This window comes from Capricornis sumatraensis, chromosome 4, assembly GCF_032405125.1.
Source record: "Capricornis sumatraensis isolate serow.1 chromosome 4, serow.2, whole genome shotgun sequence".
NCBI classification, from domain to species: domain Eukaryota; kingdom Metazoa; phylum Chordata; class Mammalia; order Artiodactyla; family Bovidae; genus Capricornis; species Capricornis sumatraensis.
In genome coordinates this window covers 82812948-82832752 of record NC_091072.1, presented here as the reverse complement: position 1 = coordinate 82832752, position 19805 = coordinate 82812948, and the positions used below count along the sequence as shown (strand labels likewise).

Here is a 19805-nt window from a genome sequence, read left to right as displayed (position 1 = left end):
CTGAACTGAACTGAATCCTGTGAAATGAATTTCTCTTCAATTGCAGTACCCCCAAACAGAAGCCCAAGTAAATTAAAAATTCAAGTTGTTAGCCAACATACACAAAAATACACAGTAAGTTGAGAAATTAAACTTTCTTTGATTTGGTTGTAGTTGTATTAATATAGCACAAAAGGATGTGTTTTATTGAAGATTAAATATTCTAATTTGATGTTTTGGGGGCGGGTGCTGATTCTAAAATGTTAATTAGATAAAATAGCAAACAGATTGTCGCTTCTGAACCAGTGACTGGATATCAAGGTATTAGATCATTTCCAGATGTTCATTTCAGTGCCTACTGCTTCAGATCTGCTCATGTGGGGAGTTTTTTTCCCTAAGATTGAATTCTTATCTTGATTTGGTAAGGCCCACTAATCTCTTATAAGGGGTTAGTTTTTCTTGCCTTATAGTTGAGCTGTTTGATTTGATAAAGCTCAGCTGAAGCTTGGTGTAAAGTCTAAGTTATTTCTCCCACATTCATTAATGCCTCCAAACATTACATGCACTAGACAATGCCTTCAGTGTGTATTTTACCAGAATTTTGATACTGGTCAAAAATTTTATACTCCCAACAAAGAAGACTCAACTTCTTAGATGTATAGTGGAATACATTGTTATGATCTAGGAATTGCTACATAGAAAGTTTAGAGTACATTAATTATAAGCATTACATTCTCAAATAATTCTTAGCCTCATTGATGAGCCTAAATTTACTCTGCTTGGCCCTCTACACATGGTATTTCAGGGTACAAGATATAGCATTTCAGTGTATAAGATACATGTAGTGAACATATGTGTTAAGATCTTTATTATGCACATCCTTTTTTATTGCTTGGCTCTAATTTTTATAAAGATAAATTATATTGCTTTTGTGTGTGTGTGTTTGTGGTATATATTCAGAAGACAAGCATCCTTGGTATGTTGCTAGCTTTGCAAAACCCTATGTGTGTACTTATTATTACTAACTATGTAAAAAAAATTTTTATTTTACATTTGACTTTTTAACATTTGCAATGTTGCTGAATTTTTTGCTGTTTGCCAAACTTATGAAATACATAAATGAAGTATTATGTTGATTTTTTAAAAATCCAACTCTAATGGATTTTAGATGTTTTCTTTTCTTTTTTGTATGAATTAGAAAAGAATAGCTTCCTGTGTCCTTTTCCCAGGGTTACATGCTAATTTTATTTTCTATTAATTTTTTACATGCTAGCTTTATTACCTAGATTTTCTGATATGGTAGAAGACTTTTCCTTTTAAACATTATGGTTGCTGTCATGTAGGAATAATTCTTCAGAGTTTTTTTTTCTGCTGTTTTAAGTTACTTTCAAATGAGTTTTTCAAGTGTATAGATTTAATAATGGTTGAATAGAAGGATTCATTTGAAAGATTTTGCTTCCTTCTTCACTAGAGATAGCTTATAATGTTTTATTTTGTTTTGTTTTTGCTCTATAACTTTCTCTTCAAAACAAGTACCAAAAAGAGGTATACATTAAAAAGTATGTGTTTCTAATTGTTTTAAAAGCGTGTTATTAATAATAATATTATAAAGGTATTGTTTATATCTTTTACATTTTATGCATGGGTAGGGCTTTGGAGTAGGATATTTAGTCTTACTCAGTGGCCATGGAAACACTCGATGTAGACACAGTGTGATTATTTTCCAGTAAATGTTACAGATGGCAGTCCAGTTTTTTCCTGAATTGAATAAGGTATTGAAGGAGGTCAGGGCCTTACACATCTAGAAGACCTAGTTTTAAGTTCCAGTTTAGCATTTATTGGTAACTGTGTATCAATCAGTAAGGTATTGACATTCAGTGTTTTGGTTTATAAGTTTGTGATAAAGTCTACTGAGCTACTTTCATGGAATTCCATTTAATTAAAATACCTTATTTTTGGTTTGCGTATATGTACTTTATAAACACTAGTATATGATAACTTGAGTTTTTAATTTTTTTTTCTACTTATAGTTTTACTATAGCAAAAGAATACAGATTAGAACCAAAAGAAAGGGAGATACGCACAGGGCAAGATTTGGAATGTCCCATAAATGGAGCTTCTAGTTGTCCTTTCTCTGTGGAGTCCAGACCCATTGCCTCCCCCGGCGACATATTCAAAATGTATTTCCAGCTCGGTAGCTTGCCTGAGCTTCAGTCTCTGGGATTTTTACTGGGGCTTCATTCCATGAACGTTATTTGCTATATTGTTGCCCATATGCTTGAACTCAGTTTCCAACTTCCTCTCCCAGAGCTTGGGTTGGTGTGTCTTTACCCAAAGCTCTAGTAAACCTTTACGGGTTTGTCTTTTTGGCACTGCTAGCCAACATGGGGATTTTTACTGCCACTGTCATCCAGAGGAGGTATGTTTAGGAAGAGTGATACAACTTTACCGAAGTAAGAGATGAAGATGAAATTAAACTCCCAAGCATTACACTAGATGCTTTCAGGTCTGTTACTGCTCTTGATTCTCACAACTGCTTTATTTAAGCATGAATATAATACTAGTAACCCCTATTTTATAAATGAGAAAACCAAGGCTCACAGTATCATAAGATATGTATATAAAATCATCTAACCTCCCTAATGATGAAACTGCTATTCAAATGCAGCCATAGCATATCTGGACTTTTCTGTTGCATTAATTAGGAATTTACCTTGATGAAATTTTGTCATTATTTATTTCATTGAATATAATTAAAGATATAAAGGTGAACTCAGTATAATGTCTATACATTCTATAAATTGTATAGTATATTAGTTAATTGTCAATGTCTTTTGTTTCATTCATTAGGTGAATTTCTAAAGCTTTATATAAATGAAATTAGGAGTCACGTCTAGTCTATATGTCCCAGACAAAAGGCAACTTAAAGAAGTTCTGTTAATTTTTGCAAAAGTAAAGAATATACTTGTTCTTTATGTAAATTTGAATACTTATATGATTTTAAGCATTAAGTGGGATATACTTCCTGATGTATTTGAAATTTAAAAACCCTTAAGAATTGTAACAGAACCTTTCTTTTGTTTTTATTAGGTATTAGAAAAACCCAGTAGGCTAACTGAAAAGGAACTTGCTGAAGCTGCAAGCAAGTGGGCCGCTGAAAAGCTAGAGAAGGCAGATGAAAGTAACTTACCTGAAATTTCTGAGTACGAGGTAAGGCATAATTTCTTCTGTATTTGTCTGGATTTTAAATTATAGATGAAATTTTGGTTTCTTCTAGTGTTTTAAAATATGTTTGGGGAAAATGTCCTCGTGAATTACTAAATTTTACCACACATAATAATAATATGAATATGAATTACTCTGAGTTCCGTAATTATGCTATGTCTGAATGTCTCTAGTAGTTTAGAAGTATAAGAATGGTATAAATGTGAAGCATTATTAGGAAGATGCTGAATTTATATATGCCGCTTTTATGAGCTTTTAAAAATATTTCTAGACGTGCTAAACCACCAGTCATGAATCAGTAAATTCAGAACAAAAATATAATTAAACCTTGGATCTGGGTTATATTTATATTGCATGTTATACTCTATGCAAATTTTTTCATATATATCCCAAGAAATGCAATTATGCATTGTTTGGTCTACCTGTGATTTTTGATGAATCCTGAGTACCAAAAAATGAGAACATTTTGGGTCCACAGAATATGCTTTATAAAATATTTGCATTAAAATATTGGAAAATGTACTGAAAAATTTTTCTGTAACCTATAAAGGAAATACAGATATTTTATGGGCAAAGTTAACCTTCTAGATTCAGGATTTGTTACTAGAGGAATTATTTGGACATGGCAGAGAATATAAAAATCTCTGTACCATGATAGATTATATTTGGAAGAGATTTCTGACTTTATATTTTTGAATGCCTTTTAAGACAGGTCCTCTGATAAAAGAGATGAAACGTTGGAATTCAATGTATAAATTCTGTATCTATGTGCATCTTAATACACTGTGGAAAGACCTTTCGAAAGTAACTAATATACACTGTTCATAGAAAGTACAAATCAGTACAAACCCTGTCAGTGCTTATAGAAATAGAGCCTTTCTTTTTTAAAATGCTGATGTGTCATTGTCATTTAGCTATCAGTTTTTCTTACATAGGCCAAAGTTTCCTTGTTACTGTAGAGATAATAATAGATATTTTTGCATATTTTCAAGTAAAGGTATCAAAAATATCAAGCTGTGTCTCTTTGGTACCTCTCTAGCGCTATTTTTATTTTTTAAATTTATTTATTTATTTTAATTGGAGACTAATTACTTTACAGTATTGTAGTGGTTTTTGCCATACATTGACATGAATCAGCCATGGGTGTACGTGTGTCCCCCATCCTGAACCTCCCTCCCACCTCCCTCCCCATCCCATCCCTCAGGGTCGTCTCAATGCTGTGGCCCTGAGTGCCCTGTCTCATGCATTGAACCTGGACTGGTAATCTGTTTCACATATGGTAATATACATGTTTCAGTGCTATTCTCTCAAATCATCCCACCCTCGCCTTCTTCCACAGAGTCCAAAAGTCTGTTCCTTACATCTGTGTCTCTTTTGCTGTCTCACATACAGAGTCATCATTACCATCTTTCTAAATTCCATATATATGTGTTAATATACCGTATTGGTGTTTTTTTTTTCCTGGCTTACTTCACTCTGTTTAATAGACTCCAGTTTCATCCACCTCATTAGAACTGATTCAAATGCATTCTTTTTAATAGCTGAGTAATAATCCATTCTGTATATGTACCACAGCTTTCTTATCCATTCGTCTGCCGATGGACATCTAGGTTGCTTCCACGTCCTAGCTATTGTAAACAGTGCTGTGATGAACATTGGCATACACATCAGTTCCCTTTGAATTCTGGTTTCCTCAGTGTGTATGTCCAGCAGTGGGATTTCTGGGTCATATGTCAGTTCTGTTTCCAGTTTTTTAAGGACTCTCCACACTGTTCTCCATAGTGGCTGTACTAGTTTGCATTCCCACCTACAGTGTAAAGGGTTTCCTTTTCTCCACACTCTCTCCAGCATTTATTGTTTTTAGACTTTTTCATAGCAGCCATTCTGACCAGCGTGAGATGGTATCTCATTGTGGTTTTGATTTGCATTTCTCTGATAATGAGTGATGTTGAGCATCTTTTCATATGTTTGTTAGCCATCTGTATGCCTTCTTTGGAGAAATGTCTGTTTAGTTCTTTGGCCCATTTTTTTATTGGGTCGTTTATTTTTCTGGAATTGAGCTGCATGAGCTGTCTAGCGCTATTTCAAAGCATGAAGAGTATTACATTTAATAGGGCCATTTAACTATTTTCCTTAAGAATTTAGAGTAATAGTTTTTATATTAATAATAGAAATATGTACTTTAAAGTTGCTTATTTGGATGTCTGATAATTTTTCTCAGAGTAATTAAACCAAAAACTTCCAAAATATACTTAGTTATTTGTTTGCTAAATATGGTATCTTCAACTGTTGTTGTTTAGTCACTAAGTCATATATGACTCTTCTGTGATCCCATGGACTGTAGCACACGAGGCTCCTCAGTGTGTGACACTTTCCAGGCAAAAATACTGGAGTGTATGGCCATTTCCTTCTTTATGGGATCTTCTCAACGGGATCAAACCCACTTCTCCTGCATTGGCAAGCAGATTCTTTACCACTGAGTCACCAGGAAAGCCCACGTATCTTTAGTTAGCAAAGGTATTATTAAGATATATTCATTCTCCCTCCTTGTCATTTTGATATCTCTTAATTTAAAAAATCAAATCCCACTGGTCTTCAAAGTCAAATTCCCTGGGGGTTCTCAGTCCCTTTGCTGGATCCCCAGTTTGGGAAATCTGTTGTGGGCCCTAGAGCTTTCACAACAGTGTGAGAACTTCTTTGGCAGAATTATTCTCCAGTTTGTGGGTTGTCTGCTTGGTGGCTCTATGGTGGGGTTCACATGCCGCACCTTCCAGATCTGCTGTAGCCAGAGCCCCTGTCCCCAGAGCAGCCCACAGCTGACCCGTGCCTCTTCAGGAGACACCCAAACACACAAAGCCAGGTCTGGCTGGGTCTCTTGTGGGGTCCAAAATCACTGCAGATGGTGATTGCAGCCATGAAATTAACACATTTGCTCCTTGGAAGAAAAACTTTGACAAACCTAGACAGCATGTTAAAAAGCAGAGACATTACCGACAAAAGTCCATACAGACAAAGCTATGGTTTTTACAGCAGTCTTGTATGCTGTGAGAGTTGGACCATAAACAAGGCTGCACAATGGACTGATGATTTTGAATTGTGGTGTTGGAGAAGACTCTTCAGAGTCCCTTGGACAGCAAGGAGATCCAACCAGTCAATCCTAAAGGAAATCAGTCCTGAATATTCATTGGAAGGACTGATGCTGAAGCTGAAGCTCCAATACTTTGGCCACTTAATGGGAAGAACTGACTCATTGGAAAAGACCATGATGCTGGGAAAGATTGAAGGCAGGAGGAGAAGGGGATGAGAGAGGATGAGATGATTGAATGACATCACCGACTCAATGGACATGAGTTTGAGCAAGATCCAGGAGAAGCCTGGTGTGCTGCAGTCCACGGAGTTAGACATGACTGAGCAACTGAACTGAACTGAAATTTTAAAAAAATCTTACTATCCATCTTTTCCAGTTTTTGATTATTTTATTTATAGTCTTTTTTCATTTCTTGACTGGATCTCGACTCTGAATAGTCAGTGACATTGAGTCTTGAAAGATGTTTTTCCAACAGTCTTGTTTTTTCTCTATAATGTGCCCAGACTTTGCTAGATTTTTGAATTAATGAGAAGTCAGAAATCCTAAAATCTGTGTGTGGAGTCATAGGTCAGAGGTAATTTTCTGTTAGAGCAAAGGCAAGGTAAGAGTACTGTTGAAATTACTATAGTATGTTTGTTAGTTGGTGTACATCATTAGTGTTGTACAGCATCAGTATTGTAGCATTGTCTGAAAAGTTCTTCAAGTTTTGTTGATACTTTTCCATACTGGAGAAAAGGCATTTGGGAAATTCTTAGGATACTCTGTCTTTTGGGCAAGGATAGTCACATTTGTTTTTAGGCAGTTGTTAAATAGTTGCTCATTTCAGTGATTCTTTTTTTTTTTTTTTTTGAGATATAGACTTTTTAAGAATGTTGGCCTTGTTTCTATAAACCCCTATCTGAAGTGGAATATTCAGAATATAGCTCCTTTTGAAGTGGAAAGACCTTGATGCCAGGGAAGAGTTTTGCATGGTCTTCTCTGTTCATGTGTTTAGTGACAGTCTTTATATTAATTGTCAAGAAAGGTGATTAAATATTTAGGTTTCCAGTTTGTCTTCTCTTGCTGTCATCAATACAGTTTTAAACAAGTTGGTTGGGAGACCATGTAGTTTATAGGTCAGTCAGTCAGTTCAGTCGCTGTCGTGTCCGACTCTGCAACCCCATCAATTGCAGCACGCCAGGCCTCCCTGTCCATCACCAACTCCCGGAGTTCACTCAGACTCATGTCCATCGAGTCAGTGATACCATCCAGCCATCTCATCCTCTGTCGTCCCCTTCTCCTCCTGCCCTGAATCCCTCCCACCATCAGATCTTTTCCAATGAGTCAGCTCTTTGCAGAGTACTCGAGTTTCAGCTTCAGCATCATTACTTCCAAAGAAATCCCAGGGCTGATCTCCTTCAGAATGGACTAGTTGGATCTCCCTGCAGTCCAAGGGACTCTCAAGAGTCTTCTCCAAGACCACAGTTCAAAAGCATCAATTCTTCGGCGCTCAGCCTTCTTCACAGTCCAACTCTGACATCCATACATGACCACAGGAAAAACCGTAGCCTTGACTAGATGGACCTTTGTTGGCAAAGTAATGTCTCGGCTTTTGAATATGCTATCTAGGTTGGTCATAGCTTTCCTTCCAAGGAGTAAGCGTCTTTTAATTTCATGGCTGCAGTCACCATCTGCAGTGATTTTGGAGCCCAAAAAAATAAAGTCTGACACTGTTTCCATTGTTTCCCCATAGACAGTGAAGTTGAAGATAAATTCAGTGCTGTGCTTAAATATCAGGAATATTTAAGGAGTTCACTATTTTTTCAGGTTTTTACTTTTACCTTTTGGACTCTAATTGAGAATTTCTGAAAGTATTTGATAGAATGATAGTTCTCAATAGTCTTAGTGACTTGAGGAAGAACAAAAAAGATTCTGTCACTGCCAGTGTTGTCTTTGTTTAGTTGCTAAGTCGTATCTGGTTCTTTTGCCACCCCATGGACTATGTGGCCCGCCAGGCTCCTTGTTCGTGGTTATATTCCAGGCAAGAATACTAGAGTGGGTTGCTGTTTCCTTCTCCAGGGGATCTTCCGGACCCAGGGATTGAACCGGTGTCTGCTAAATTGGCAAGTGGATCCTTTACCACAGAACCACTAGGGAAGCCCGTTAACCCCACTACATTTAGTAAATGCTAGATTTAAAAGCAGTAGGTTGATTTTGGCATTTTAGCACTTTTAAGAGCCTGTGGCTCAGATCACGAACTCTTTATTGCCAAATTCAGACTTAAATTGAAGACAGTGGAGAAAACCATTCAGGTATGACCTAAATCAAATTCCTTATGATTATACAGTGGAAGTGAGAAATAGATTTAAGGGACTAGATCTGATAGATAGAGTGCCTGATGAACTATGGACAGAGATTTGTGACATTGTACAGGAGATAGGGATCAAGACCATCCCTATGGAAAAGAAATGCAAAAAAGCAAAATGGTTGTCTGGGGAGGCCTTACAAATAGCTGTGGAAAGAAGAGAAGCGAAAAGCAAAGGAGAAAAGGAAAGATATAAGCATCTGAATGCAGAGTTCCAAAGATTAGCAAGGACAGATAAGAAAGCCTTCGTCAGCGATCAATGCAAAGAAATAGAGGAAAAGAACAGAATGGGAAAGACTAGAGATCTCTTCAAGAAAATTAGAGATACTAAGATAATTAGAGATACAATGCAAAGATGGGCTCAATAAAGGACAGAAATGGTATGGACCTAACAGAAGCACAAGATATTAAGAAGAGGTGGCAAGAATACAGAGAAGAGCTATACAAAAAAGATCTCACAATCAAGATAATCACAATGGTGTGATCACTCACCTAGAGCCAGGCATCCTGGAATGTGAAGTCAAGTGGGCCTTAGAAAGCATCACGGTGAACAGAGCTAATGGAGATGATAGAGTTGCAGTTGAGCTATTTCAAATCCTGAAGGATGATGCTGTGAAAGTGCTGCACTCAATATGCCAGCAAATTTGGAAAACTCATCAGTGGCCACAGGACAGGAAAAGGTCAGTTTTCATTCCAATCCCAAAGAAAGGCAATGCCAAAGAATGTTCAATTTGACATTGAACTACCACACAATTTCCCTCATTTCACTCATCTCAAAGTAATGTTCAAAATTCTCCAATCCAAGCTTCAACAGTACGTGAACTGTGAACTTCCAGATGTTCAAGCTGAATTTAGGAAAGGCAGAGGAACCAGAGATCAAATTGCCAACATCTGCTGGCTCATCAAAAATGCAGAATTCCAGAAAAACAGGCTTTTGCTTTATTGACTACACCAAAGCCTTTGACTATGTGGATCAGCACAAACTGTGGAAAATTCTTAAAGAGATGGGAATACCAGACCACCTTACTTGTCTCCTGAGAAATCTCTATGCAGATCAAGAAGCAACAGAACTGGACATGGAACAACAGACTGGTTCCAAACAGGGAAAGGAGTACGTCAAGGCTGTATATTGTCACCCTGCTTATTTTACTTATATGTAGAGTATATCATGTGAAATGCCAGGCTGGATGAAGCACAAGCTGGAATCAAGATTGCTGGGAGAAATATCAATAACCTCAGATATGCAGATTACACCACCTATATGGCAGAAAGTGAAGAACTAAAGAGCCTCTTGATGAAAGTAAAAGATGAGAGTGAAAAGGCTGGCTTAAAACTTAACATGCAAAGAGAAAGATAATGGCATCCAGTCCCATCACTTCATGGCAAATAGTTGGCAAACAGTGTAACAGTGAGAGACTTCATTTTCTTGGGCTCTAAAATCACTGCAGATGATGACTGCAGACAAGAAATTAAAAGATGCTTGTTCCAAGGAGCTCCTTGTTGTTGTCATTGTTCAGTTGCTCAGTCATATCTGATTCTGTGACTCTATGGACTGCAGCATGCCAGGCTTCCCTATCCTTCACTATTTCTGGAGTCTGCTCAAACTCATGTCCATTGAGTCGATGATGCCATCCAACCATCTCATCCTCTGTTGCACCCTTTCCTTCTGCCCTCAATCTTTCCCAGCATCAGAGTCTTTTCCAGTGGGTCAGCTCTTCACATCAGGTGGCGAAAAGATTGGAGTTTCAGCTTCAGCATCAGTGAATATTCCAATGAATATTCAGGACTGATTCTTTTAGGATTAACTGGTTTGATCTCCTTGCTGTCCAAGGAACTCTCAAGATTTGGAGTTATAAACCAACATTGCAATGATACCAACTTTTACACCTATATTTTTTTTCTTTAAATGTCATAGTCTCCTGAATCATGTTGCAAATAAAAAGTACAGTTTATATTAGCTGTTATAATTGACCATGCATTTAGGTACAGTGAGCTTTTTTTTCTTCCACACAGCTTCAGGATACTATCTCGTGTCCTTTCCTTTTACCTTTTAAGACTCCCTTGAGGATTTCTTGCATGACAGATCTAGTGTCATCATCTCTCTCAGCTTTTGTTTACCTGGAATGTGTTAATTTCTCCATCACTTTCGAAGGACAGTTTTACTGGATATAGCAACCTTTGTTGGCACTTTTTCTTTTAACACTTTGGACATGTCAGTCCATTGTCTTCTGGCCTCCAAAGTTTCTGATGAGAAATCTACTTAATTTTAGTGACGACCTCTTGTATTAATGATTTTGTTTCTCGTTGCTTTTTTCTCCCTTTATCTTTGTCCTGAACATTTGATTGTAATATGTCTTTTGAGCTTTTTTGAGTTCAATCTTATTTGGTTCTTTGAGCTTCTTAGATGTTTGAATTCAAGTCTTTGATCAGATTTGGAAGTTTTCAGTCATTATTTATTCAAATATTTTCTCTCCGACTTTCTCTCTGTCTCTTCTCCTTTGGGACTCCCAGAAGATTGTATGTATTTAAGTGTATTAGATTGTTGCAAAAGTAATTGCTGTTTTGCATTGTTGAACTTTGCTATTTGGTATTGGAATACCTTCTTAAATAAGTGTGGTTATCTTATACATCATTTTAATACACATTTATCACTTTATATTTTTTGCTAAAGATATATTACTTGCTGTTTGTTTTGTATTTATTTTAGATTAGGGAAATGATGTTAGACAAAAAGCAATTTTGAGCGATTTTCTCATTTGAGTTTAAAATGGGTCATAAAGCAGTGGAGACAATTTGCAACATCAACAAGGCATGTGGCCCAGGAACTGCTAACAAAGATACAGTGCAGTGTTGATTGAAGAAATTCTGCACAGGATGAGACAGGGTGCTCAGGGCTGGTGCACTGGGATGACCTTGAGGGATGGGATGGGGAGGGAGGTGAGAGGGAGGGTCAGGATGGTGAACACATGCACACCCATGGCTGATTCATGTAAATGTATGTTAGAACCCACTACAATATTGTAAAGAAGTTAGCCTCCAATTAAAATAAATTTAAAAAAAAAGAAATTCTGCAAAGGAGACAAGAGCCTTGAAGATGAACATAATGGCCAGCCACTGGAAATTGACAGTGACCAACTGAGGGCACTCATCAAAGCTGATACTCTTATAACTACATGAGAACTTGCCAAAGAACTCAGTGTTGACCATTCTTCTGTCATTTGGTATTTGAAGCAAATTGGAAAGGTGAAAAAGCTCAATAAGTGGGTGTCTTATGAACTGACCACAAACCAAAAAAATTGTCACTTCAAGATGTTGTCTTCTCTTCTCTACGCAACAACAGCGAACCGTTTCTCAATCGGATTGTGACTTGTGATGAAAAGTGGGTTTTGTACAGTAATCAGCAATGACCAGCTCAGTGGCTGGACCGAGAAGAAGCTCCAAAGCACTTTGCAAAGCCAAGCTTGCACCCAGAAAAGATCATGGTCACTGTTTGATGGTCTGCTGCCTGTCTGATCCACCACAGGTTTCTAAATTCTGGTGAAACCATTACATCTGAGAAGTATGCTTGGCAAATCAGTGAGATGCACCAAAAACTGCAATGCCTGCCACCAGCATTGGTCACCAGAGTGGGCCCCATTCTCCTCTATGACAATGCCTAACCGCACATTGCACTCCCAATGCTTCAAAAGTTGAACGAATTGGGCTACAAAGTTTTGCCTCATCTGCCATATTTACCTGTCTCTTGCCAACTGACTACCATTCCTTCAACCATCTCGACAACTTTTGGCAGAGAAAATGTCTCTACTACTAGCAGGAGGCAGAAAATACTTTCCACAATATTGTAAAGTAAAAAATAAAATAATTAATTTAAAAAATAAATAAAAATAAAACAAAACAAAACAAAAAGAAAATACTTTCCAAGAGTTCATCAAATCCTAAAGCTTGGTTTTTTGTGCTACAGGAAACAAACATTTCTTGTTGGTCAAAATGTGTTGATTGTAATGGTTCCTATTTTGATTAATAAAGATGTGTCTGAGCCTAGTTATGATATAAAATTCATGGTCTGAAACTGGTTAGTTTTGTACCAGTCTAATATATTGATCCACTTAATGGTGCCCCACATATCCCTTAGGCTCTGTTCAGTTTTCTTCAATGTTTTTTCTCCCTGTCATTCAGATGATAATTTCCGTTGTCCTATTTTTCAAGTTCACTGATTCTTTCTTCTTCCTTTGAATCGCTCTAGTGCATTTTTGTTGTAATTATTGATCTTCTTAGGTCTGAAAAAAGTTTTTGTCCAGTAAATCTTGCATTAGGTCTTTTTCTTGGGTAGTTTCTGTTGATTAATTCTTTGAATAAACCATACTTTGATGTTTCTTTGTATAATTGTTTTTGGTGCACTTTGGATATTTGATTCTAACAGTGTGGTATCTCTGACAGTCATATTCTCCCTCTTTTCTAGGGCTTGCCGGGGGTTTTTCAGTTGTTGTTTGTTACTGTTTTTTATTTTTGGCCACTGTTTCTGTACTGAGGATCAGCCTGAGGTGAAAACTTTTAAAGACTTCTCAGTTCTTTCTGAGCTTTTCCCTTGGTATACCCAGTTACTTTCTGTCTTCACCCATGTATATACTTGTTTTTAAATAAACATCCTTATCTTTAATGTCTGGCTCCCAAAGGAAGAAACATGAAAAATGAAGGGAGGGGGGTGGTAGGGTGCTTGGCTCAGGAAGGCACTTCAGCCAAAGTAAGTGGAGCTTGCAACAATGGCTGTTCACCTCTTTGTCTGCACCTCTTGATCAGAAGCAGGAATCAGTGATTGGAACACAGTTAGTTCCCTGCTCTTTGGAGGATGGGTTGCTTTTTGCCCAACCTGACTGCCATAGGCTATGTGTAAGCTGTTCTAGGAACATGTTCACAGCTCCCTGCCAAGTGGCTCAGAGTGGGACATGGCCAGCTGCTACTGTGCTGAGAGCTGAATGTAATCTCAGTTTATCTTCCTCTGCATGGGACAAGGCTTCAGCAGAGTCCAGAGTTTCATAGTACTTAAATCAGACAAATTCTGCCAGTGTAGTTTTTGTGTAGGTTGGGAAACAGATTGCTAGTGCTTTCTACTCTATCTTCCCAGAATCCTCTCCCCTTAAATGATTCATATACTTCAAATTTAAATCCCTTAAGATATGTAACTCAGGCTTGTAAAAACCAGGTTTTTTAAAAAAGTAGATTATGCATACATGTGTCAGAAATTCAAATGGCATTGGAATAGGTACAGTTTCTTCTAAGTTATTCCTATTGAGACTGTCTCTTTTATCATTTTTTTTCCCAGAGATAATATCCTTATGGAAATAGTTTGTTCATATAAACGCATAAACACCCATATTTCTTTCTTCCCTTTTGTTTTTGACACAATTGGCTGTGTATTTATGGGGAATGACCTTTAGGCCTTGCCAGGAGAAAAGTTTGCATACATTATGTAGTATATGGGGACTGGTGTGTGTTTTGTTGTTTTTTTTTCTTTTTTTAAAATGATTTCTTAGTATTCTTTGGTTCTAGACAGTGCATAATTTATTTGATGAACATTTAGATTGTTTTCAACCACTTGCTATTGGTGGCAGCCATATCATAGCATTTATTGCATGTGTTTTATCTGTAAATTAAATTCTTAAAGGTGAAGGTGCCGAGTGCAAAGGATATGTGGTACATTCTGATAAATACTGCCAAATTAATCTCTAAAACACACTAGGCATTGAAATGTGACTGCTCTTACTGATGAAAAATACCACTAATTAGTATATATCTTGTGACTTTTTAAACCTACTGCTGTTTGTTGCTACTTCAGTTACAACAACCATAAATTGTAATAAGTACAAGTTTCTTATTTTCTACCTCACCTCCCACCCAACTAAAATATATTAACTCAAACTTTACTCTTTCCAAACTATTGCTTACTGCAACCTCCATGAAGGCAAGAACTTTTGTCTGTTCCTTTCATTGATATATCCAGGGTTCATTGAGCTGTGCTAGGCATTTATCATAGAACAGATTTTTAAGTAAACTAATGAATAGTTTCTCTATTTATTACTTTATTCATTCCCTAATAGTTTTCCTTCATTTATTTAGTTTTTCTCTTTTCAACAAAAGTATTTTTAGACAGTAAAATAATTGACCTTGGGCTTTTTGTGGGATTATTTACTCATTAATGAACTGTTGCAGTATTGTTGAAGTAATTATTACTGCTGGTTGGAGTTGTTTTCAGTTATTTCAGTAATTCTTAGGCTACAGGAGGAATGGTGTTTTTAACTTCTGGAAGTAGAGCCCTTTTCCATGTTTCTGTTTATTTTGTTTATGTTTGTTCACACTTCTCTCTTCCAGTTGAACTTTGTTCTTTTGTGTTTCTTAAATAAGTTGCTTAAGAAGTAGTTAGAGGACAAAGCCTTCTAGCTCTGTCTTAATATAGTATGAAATATAATTTTGGAATGGAATAAGAGGCTTTGTCCTATGTATAATTTAAAAAGTAGCCGGAATTTCCTCTTTAATCCTCCTCACATATCTTCATTGTGTGTACGTGTGCTCAGTCAGGTCCAACTCTTCGTGACCTGTAGCCTGTAGCCTGCCAGGCTCCTTGTCCATGGAATTTTCCCAGCAAGAGTGCTGGAATGGGTTACCATTTCCTACTCCAAGGAATCTTCCTGAGCCAGGAATCGAACCCACATCTCTTGCATCTTTAGCATTGGCAAGTGGCTTTTTTTTACCTCTGCACCACCTGGAAAACTCTCATATGTTCGTTATGCATAACAAAATTAAAAGTGTTTCTTTTCTTATAACAGATCAAATTTAGTGCTTTCTCTTGAGATAATCTGCCAGTTAGTGCTTATATGTAGTCATCTAAAATGCTATATGTCCTTTAAGAAAGTAATGAAAGATTTCTAATTTCTTCTAAAGGCGGGATCCACAGCACCATTGTTCATTGACCATCCAGTAGAACCTGAGTCAAATGCAACAGATGGCATAGAATTGTTCGAAGACAGTCAGCTAACCAGTCGCTCTAAAGCAATAGCAACAAAAACCAAAGAGATTGAACAGGTGAGCATCCAGTCTGCTTAAAGTACAAAATCTTTTGTTCATTTTGTACACAATAGTTACAGTAAATATTTATTGAATAAATGTTTCACTTTATCTTTTTTCATTTATGACCCTGAAATTACAATTTAAAAAATTCTAAAAAGTGTTTGATTTTATTACACAGTAATTGTGATCAGTTTTGTCTCCCACCCCTGCTTACTTTTTTTTTCTTTAAATAAAAAGCAAGCTTCTATTTTAGAAAATATTCTAGTTAGTGTGGAGCAATTAAAAAACTACTAAACTTAATAGAGATGAGTTGAAAGAAATACTAAATATACCAGAATGTTATTAAATGTTATTTTTGAATACTGGAAAACAGATGTTTTTTAATGGTTTTCATTATACCGTTAATTGTTTTTAAAGAAAAAGTAAAGGATAGGTATTTAAATCTAATTTTTAATGATATTCTGAAAACTCGGGATCTTATTTTTAATAGATTGAATAGATTGCTTAAGGAATCATCATAGGATAAAACCTATCTGTGTCTTAATACAGTGTGAAATATAATTTTGGAATGGAATAAGCCTAGAGGCTTTGTCTTTCCTAAGATTTAAAATGTAGCAGCCCTTTCCTCTTTAATCCTCCTCACATATGTTCATTATGCATAGAAAAGTTGAAAGTGTTTCAATATGGAAATATTACCTACCTTATAGGGTATTATCACTTTATGAGAATTAAATGTAGTAAATATAAAAGGACTTTATAAAATGTAACATGTTGTATAGCTGTTTTTTTTGATGTTGTTACTCTCTAATGCCTTGAATAAATGTTATATTGCTATAGAATCTTCTAAAAACTATTGGAAATTAAGAACAAAATTAAACCTTTTTGCAAGGTGCTGTCTGTTTCCACATCAATTAGAATCTATTTCCTTTGGTTAAATAGGAGATCTTATTTAAATCCTAGATATGATTGTGCAGCTTATATTGATGCCAATCTAATGCAAAAGATAAGAACCCAGATAGGAAATTTATCAGTAAGCCAAAAGAGTTTCAAAACAGAGTTGGTTAGCAATGTCAGATGCTTGGAGTATAGGAAAATGGAGACTGAGAAAATCCTGTTTAACTTGGCTATATAGAAGGTAGATTAGTACCTTTAAAGATATCAATTAGAGTAATTAGCCTCCAATTAAAATAAATTAATTAATTTTAAAAAATACAATGTTTTTTCCATTAGATTACAGATTACTAACCAAAGGAAATAAGTAAATAAAGTGTTAATTTACAAGTCTCTAAATATTTGATTCCTTAGTTTTTGAAATTTAAGGTTCTTATTAAATTTAAGGTTCTTATTTTGGCAACTCAGAAACCTACCTGCAATGAGCAAGTTCTCCTGTGCTTGCCTTTGGCAGGTGAACAGTATAGACAGATCACACTTAATTTTTACTTAGTGACAGTTGGGAGTTAAATCTCTAAGGCATTTGCCCTCACTCTTCTGTGTTATGCAAGCATGAGATTAATTAGATTTCTAGTTTTGTATTTTCCCCCATGAATGCTGTAACAACTTTAGAAAAGGCTGAACTTTTATTCAGACTTGAAGCAAATTGATCGTATCAAGACGGTTAAATGATTTTTTAGTATGATTTATTGTGACCCTGAGTCTACATCATCTTCCTCCTGTCAAATCAGACATATAATGAAACTTAAATGGACTCTCCACTTAATTATCTGTTATTATTTCTCTTGCTAAATTTATGAAATTAATAAATTTATTAAATATAGCAACTAAAAAAAGATATCAATTAGAGTAAAATAGTTTTCTCACTAGGTGTATCTTCCAGCATGAATATGTATATCATTATTATTGTCTTTTTACTTTCACTTACTTTTCTTTTTAGCTTTTTCCCCCCTCTGCCATTTGACATATATTTGCTTGTCTCCTTTACCATGTGGAGACTTCATGAAAGCAAGGGCTTTGTTTTGTTCACTGCTTTATCTTCCATCATTACCCACAACAGTGACTGACACGTAGTGGACTCACAAGAAATATTTGTTGTATGGATAGTCTCTTAGTTACTGAAACGAGACTGTATCTTAAACTGACCACTTAACAGTGTGCCTATGCCCAGCACTTAGTAAAGTGCTTGATAAATGATTGTTAAATGAATTAACTCCTTTCTTATTTTTCTTTTCCACCTGAATTGCAGTTCTTTAAAGGAGGTTTTTCTTAAGAATATAACTGGTAGAAAAACTTGACTGACCTCCCTGTTAGAAGGGAGTATTGGGTTGTTGTTTTTTAATCTTTGTGCTGTCTTCTCTTGTTATTAATCATAGTTGATCTGTTTGATCTTGACTAGTCAGAGGTAGAGCCTAGCTTGGCAGCACACAAAATTTAGTATGAAACTAGGTTTTTATATACTTTATAGATGCCCATATATGTTTGACATGTAAGTATGACTATATTTCTATTTTCATTTGCCTATTGTTCAAACACATGAAAAATCTGATACTGGAGCATATATTGTACAAGGAGAGATGACCTAAAGAAAGAAAAAGATCATTACTATATTCTGATGCATTAGAGAAGTAAAACCATTATAAAATAAAGAACTTAATGATATTAAATATTGGAATGTAGCTACCATGTTTTGGCTAGGGTACTTTAGTTTTCATATATTGACAAGAAAATCAATCCAAAATTCCTCAAAAATGTCACAAAGCTAGGAAATAATAATACATAATTATTTTACAAATAATTATCTGAACATTATAGTGAAAATGAAAAAATTAGTTTTAAGGGGGTTTGCTTCCCATTTTTTCCATTTCCAAGTTTTGTGCATTTATTTTTAAAGATTAAAGAACAGATGGATAGGAATATTATAAAGGTTTTATATTTTTCCATATGCTTGAAATACTGCATGATTTAAAATATGAATAATAGCCTCCCCCAAAAGGGCCTGCATAGATGAGGCCAACAAATCAAGCTTAGAATAATGTAGGAATGTTAATGTTGGTGTTATAGCAAAGTTTCTTTTTCTCCTTGTATGTCTAGTACAATATATTCACATATAAAGATAAATATCCACATATAATTTTTTGAAGGCTGTAAATTAGGTCCTTCAGCCCTTGAATCCCAAGAAAGTCATTCACTTGAGGCAGTATTGCAATATATAAGCTAAATCTTCAGGCCAAAATTTAATTCAAAGGGCCTACAAATGTGGCTTATTTACTGTTTAAAGTCATGTATATGGAAATAGATTGGATCAGAATCACTTCAATAAGAGTGCATTTATGTTCTTTGCCATTTTATTGCCATCTCATTCTTGGGCATATGATAATTTGGTAGGATAGAGGTACAGGTGCCTTTTTAAAAAGCTTACAGCTTGTAATCATATGGCAGAGAATCACTGGTCTAAAATCTTTGAGCTAGAAGACATCAGATTGCATCTCTGAATATTGTGTTGCTAGAGATCATTTGAATCATCTTACTTTCACATGAATAGTTTTTAGTGAATATGATTCATTCTCTTGCTCCAGCACATTTATCCTCCTTATGCTTTGGATTCTGTGGTGTATCTTTTCCTGCTTATTTTTATTTCCCCAGATATCTCCTCTTAACCAGTTTGGGCCACTGTTTATATTCAATTGTGGAAATACTTTCCTAGGCTTCCTGGCTTCTGAGCTTTAAGGGGCAAACTTCAGAACTTCTTCAGTCATTATGGTAATTCCTAGAGAGATCTAACCTACAGAATTATAGGTGATTCATATTCTGGTTCAGGTGTTTACAATTTCATTAACCTCTTAACTGTAATATATCCCACAAGCCCTCACATACCTACTATTAACTGAACTATTTGGATTGAAAGTACATCCTACTCCTTGCTTTATTACTAGTGAGAAATCTTGTCTTTTAACAAGTTGTTATTTTGAATGAAGCACGCAAACTGAAATCCCCTATTATTACATAACTTCTTTGCTCTACTGTACCTTGAGGGATAAAACAATATTTACTCTTTAACTCTTTGGAATTGTCTTATTTTAGATTTACAAAATTCCTCATATTTTGATAAAATTGTGCTTAGACATAGCCTCTCAGTGAGATCCTCTGTTTTCT

The 19805-nt window shown here is 35.7% G+C and overlaps 1 protein-coding gene across 4 annotated transcripts in view; it reads left to right on the top strand.

Moving 5' to 3' along the window:
- PPHLN1 (periphilin 1) overlaps window positions 1–19805 on the top strand; it is a 170856-nt gene that overhangs the window by 94458 nt on the left and 56593 nt on the right. For all 4 annotated transcript variants that reach the window (XM_068969745.1, XM_068969744.1, XM_068969743.1 and 1 more), the window contains 2 exons: window positions 3070–3189; window positions 15573–15713. In XM_068969745.1, the coding sequence (XP_068825846.1) occupies window positions 3070–3189; window positions 15573–15713 (261 nt within the window). The remainder of the gene's footprint in view (window positions 1–3069; window positions 3190–15572; window positions 15714–19805) is intronic.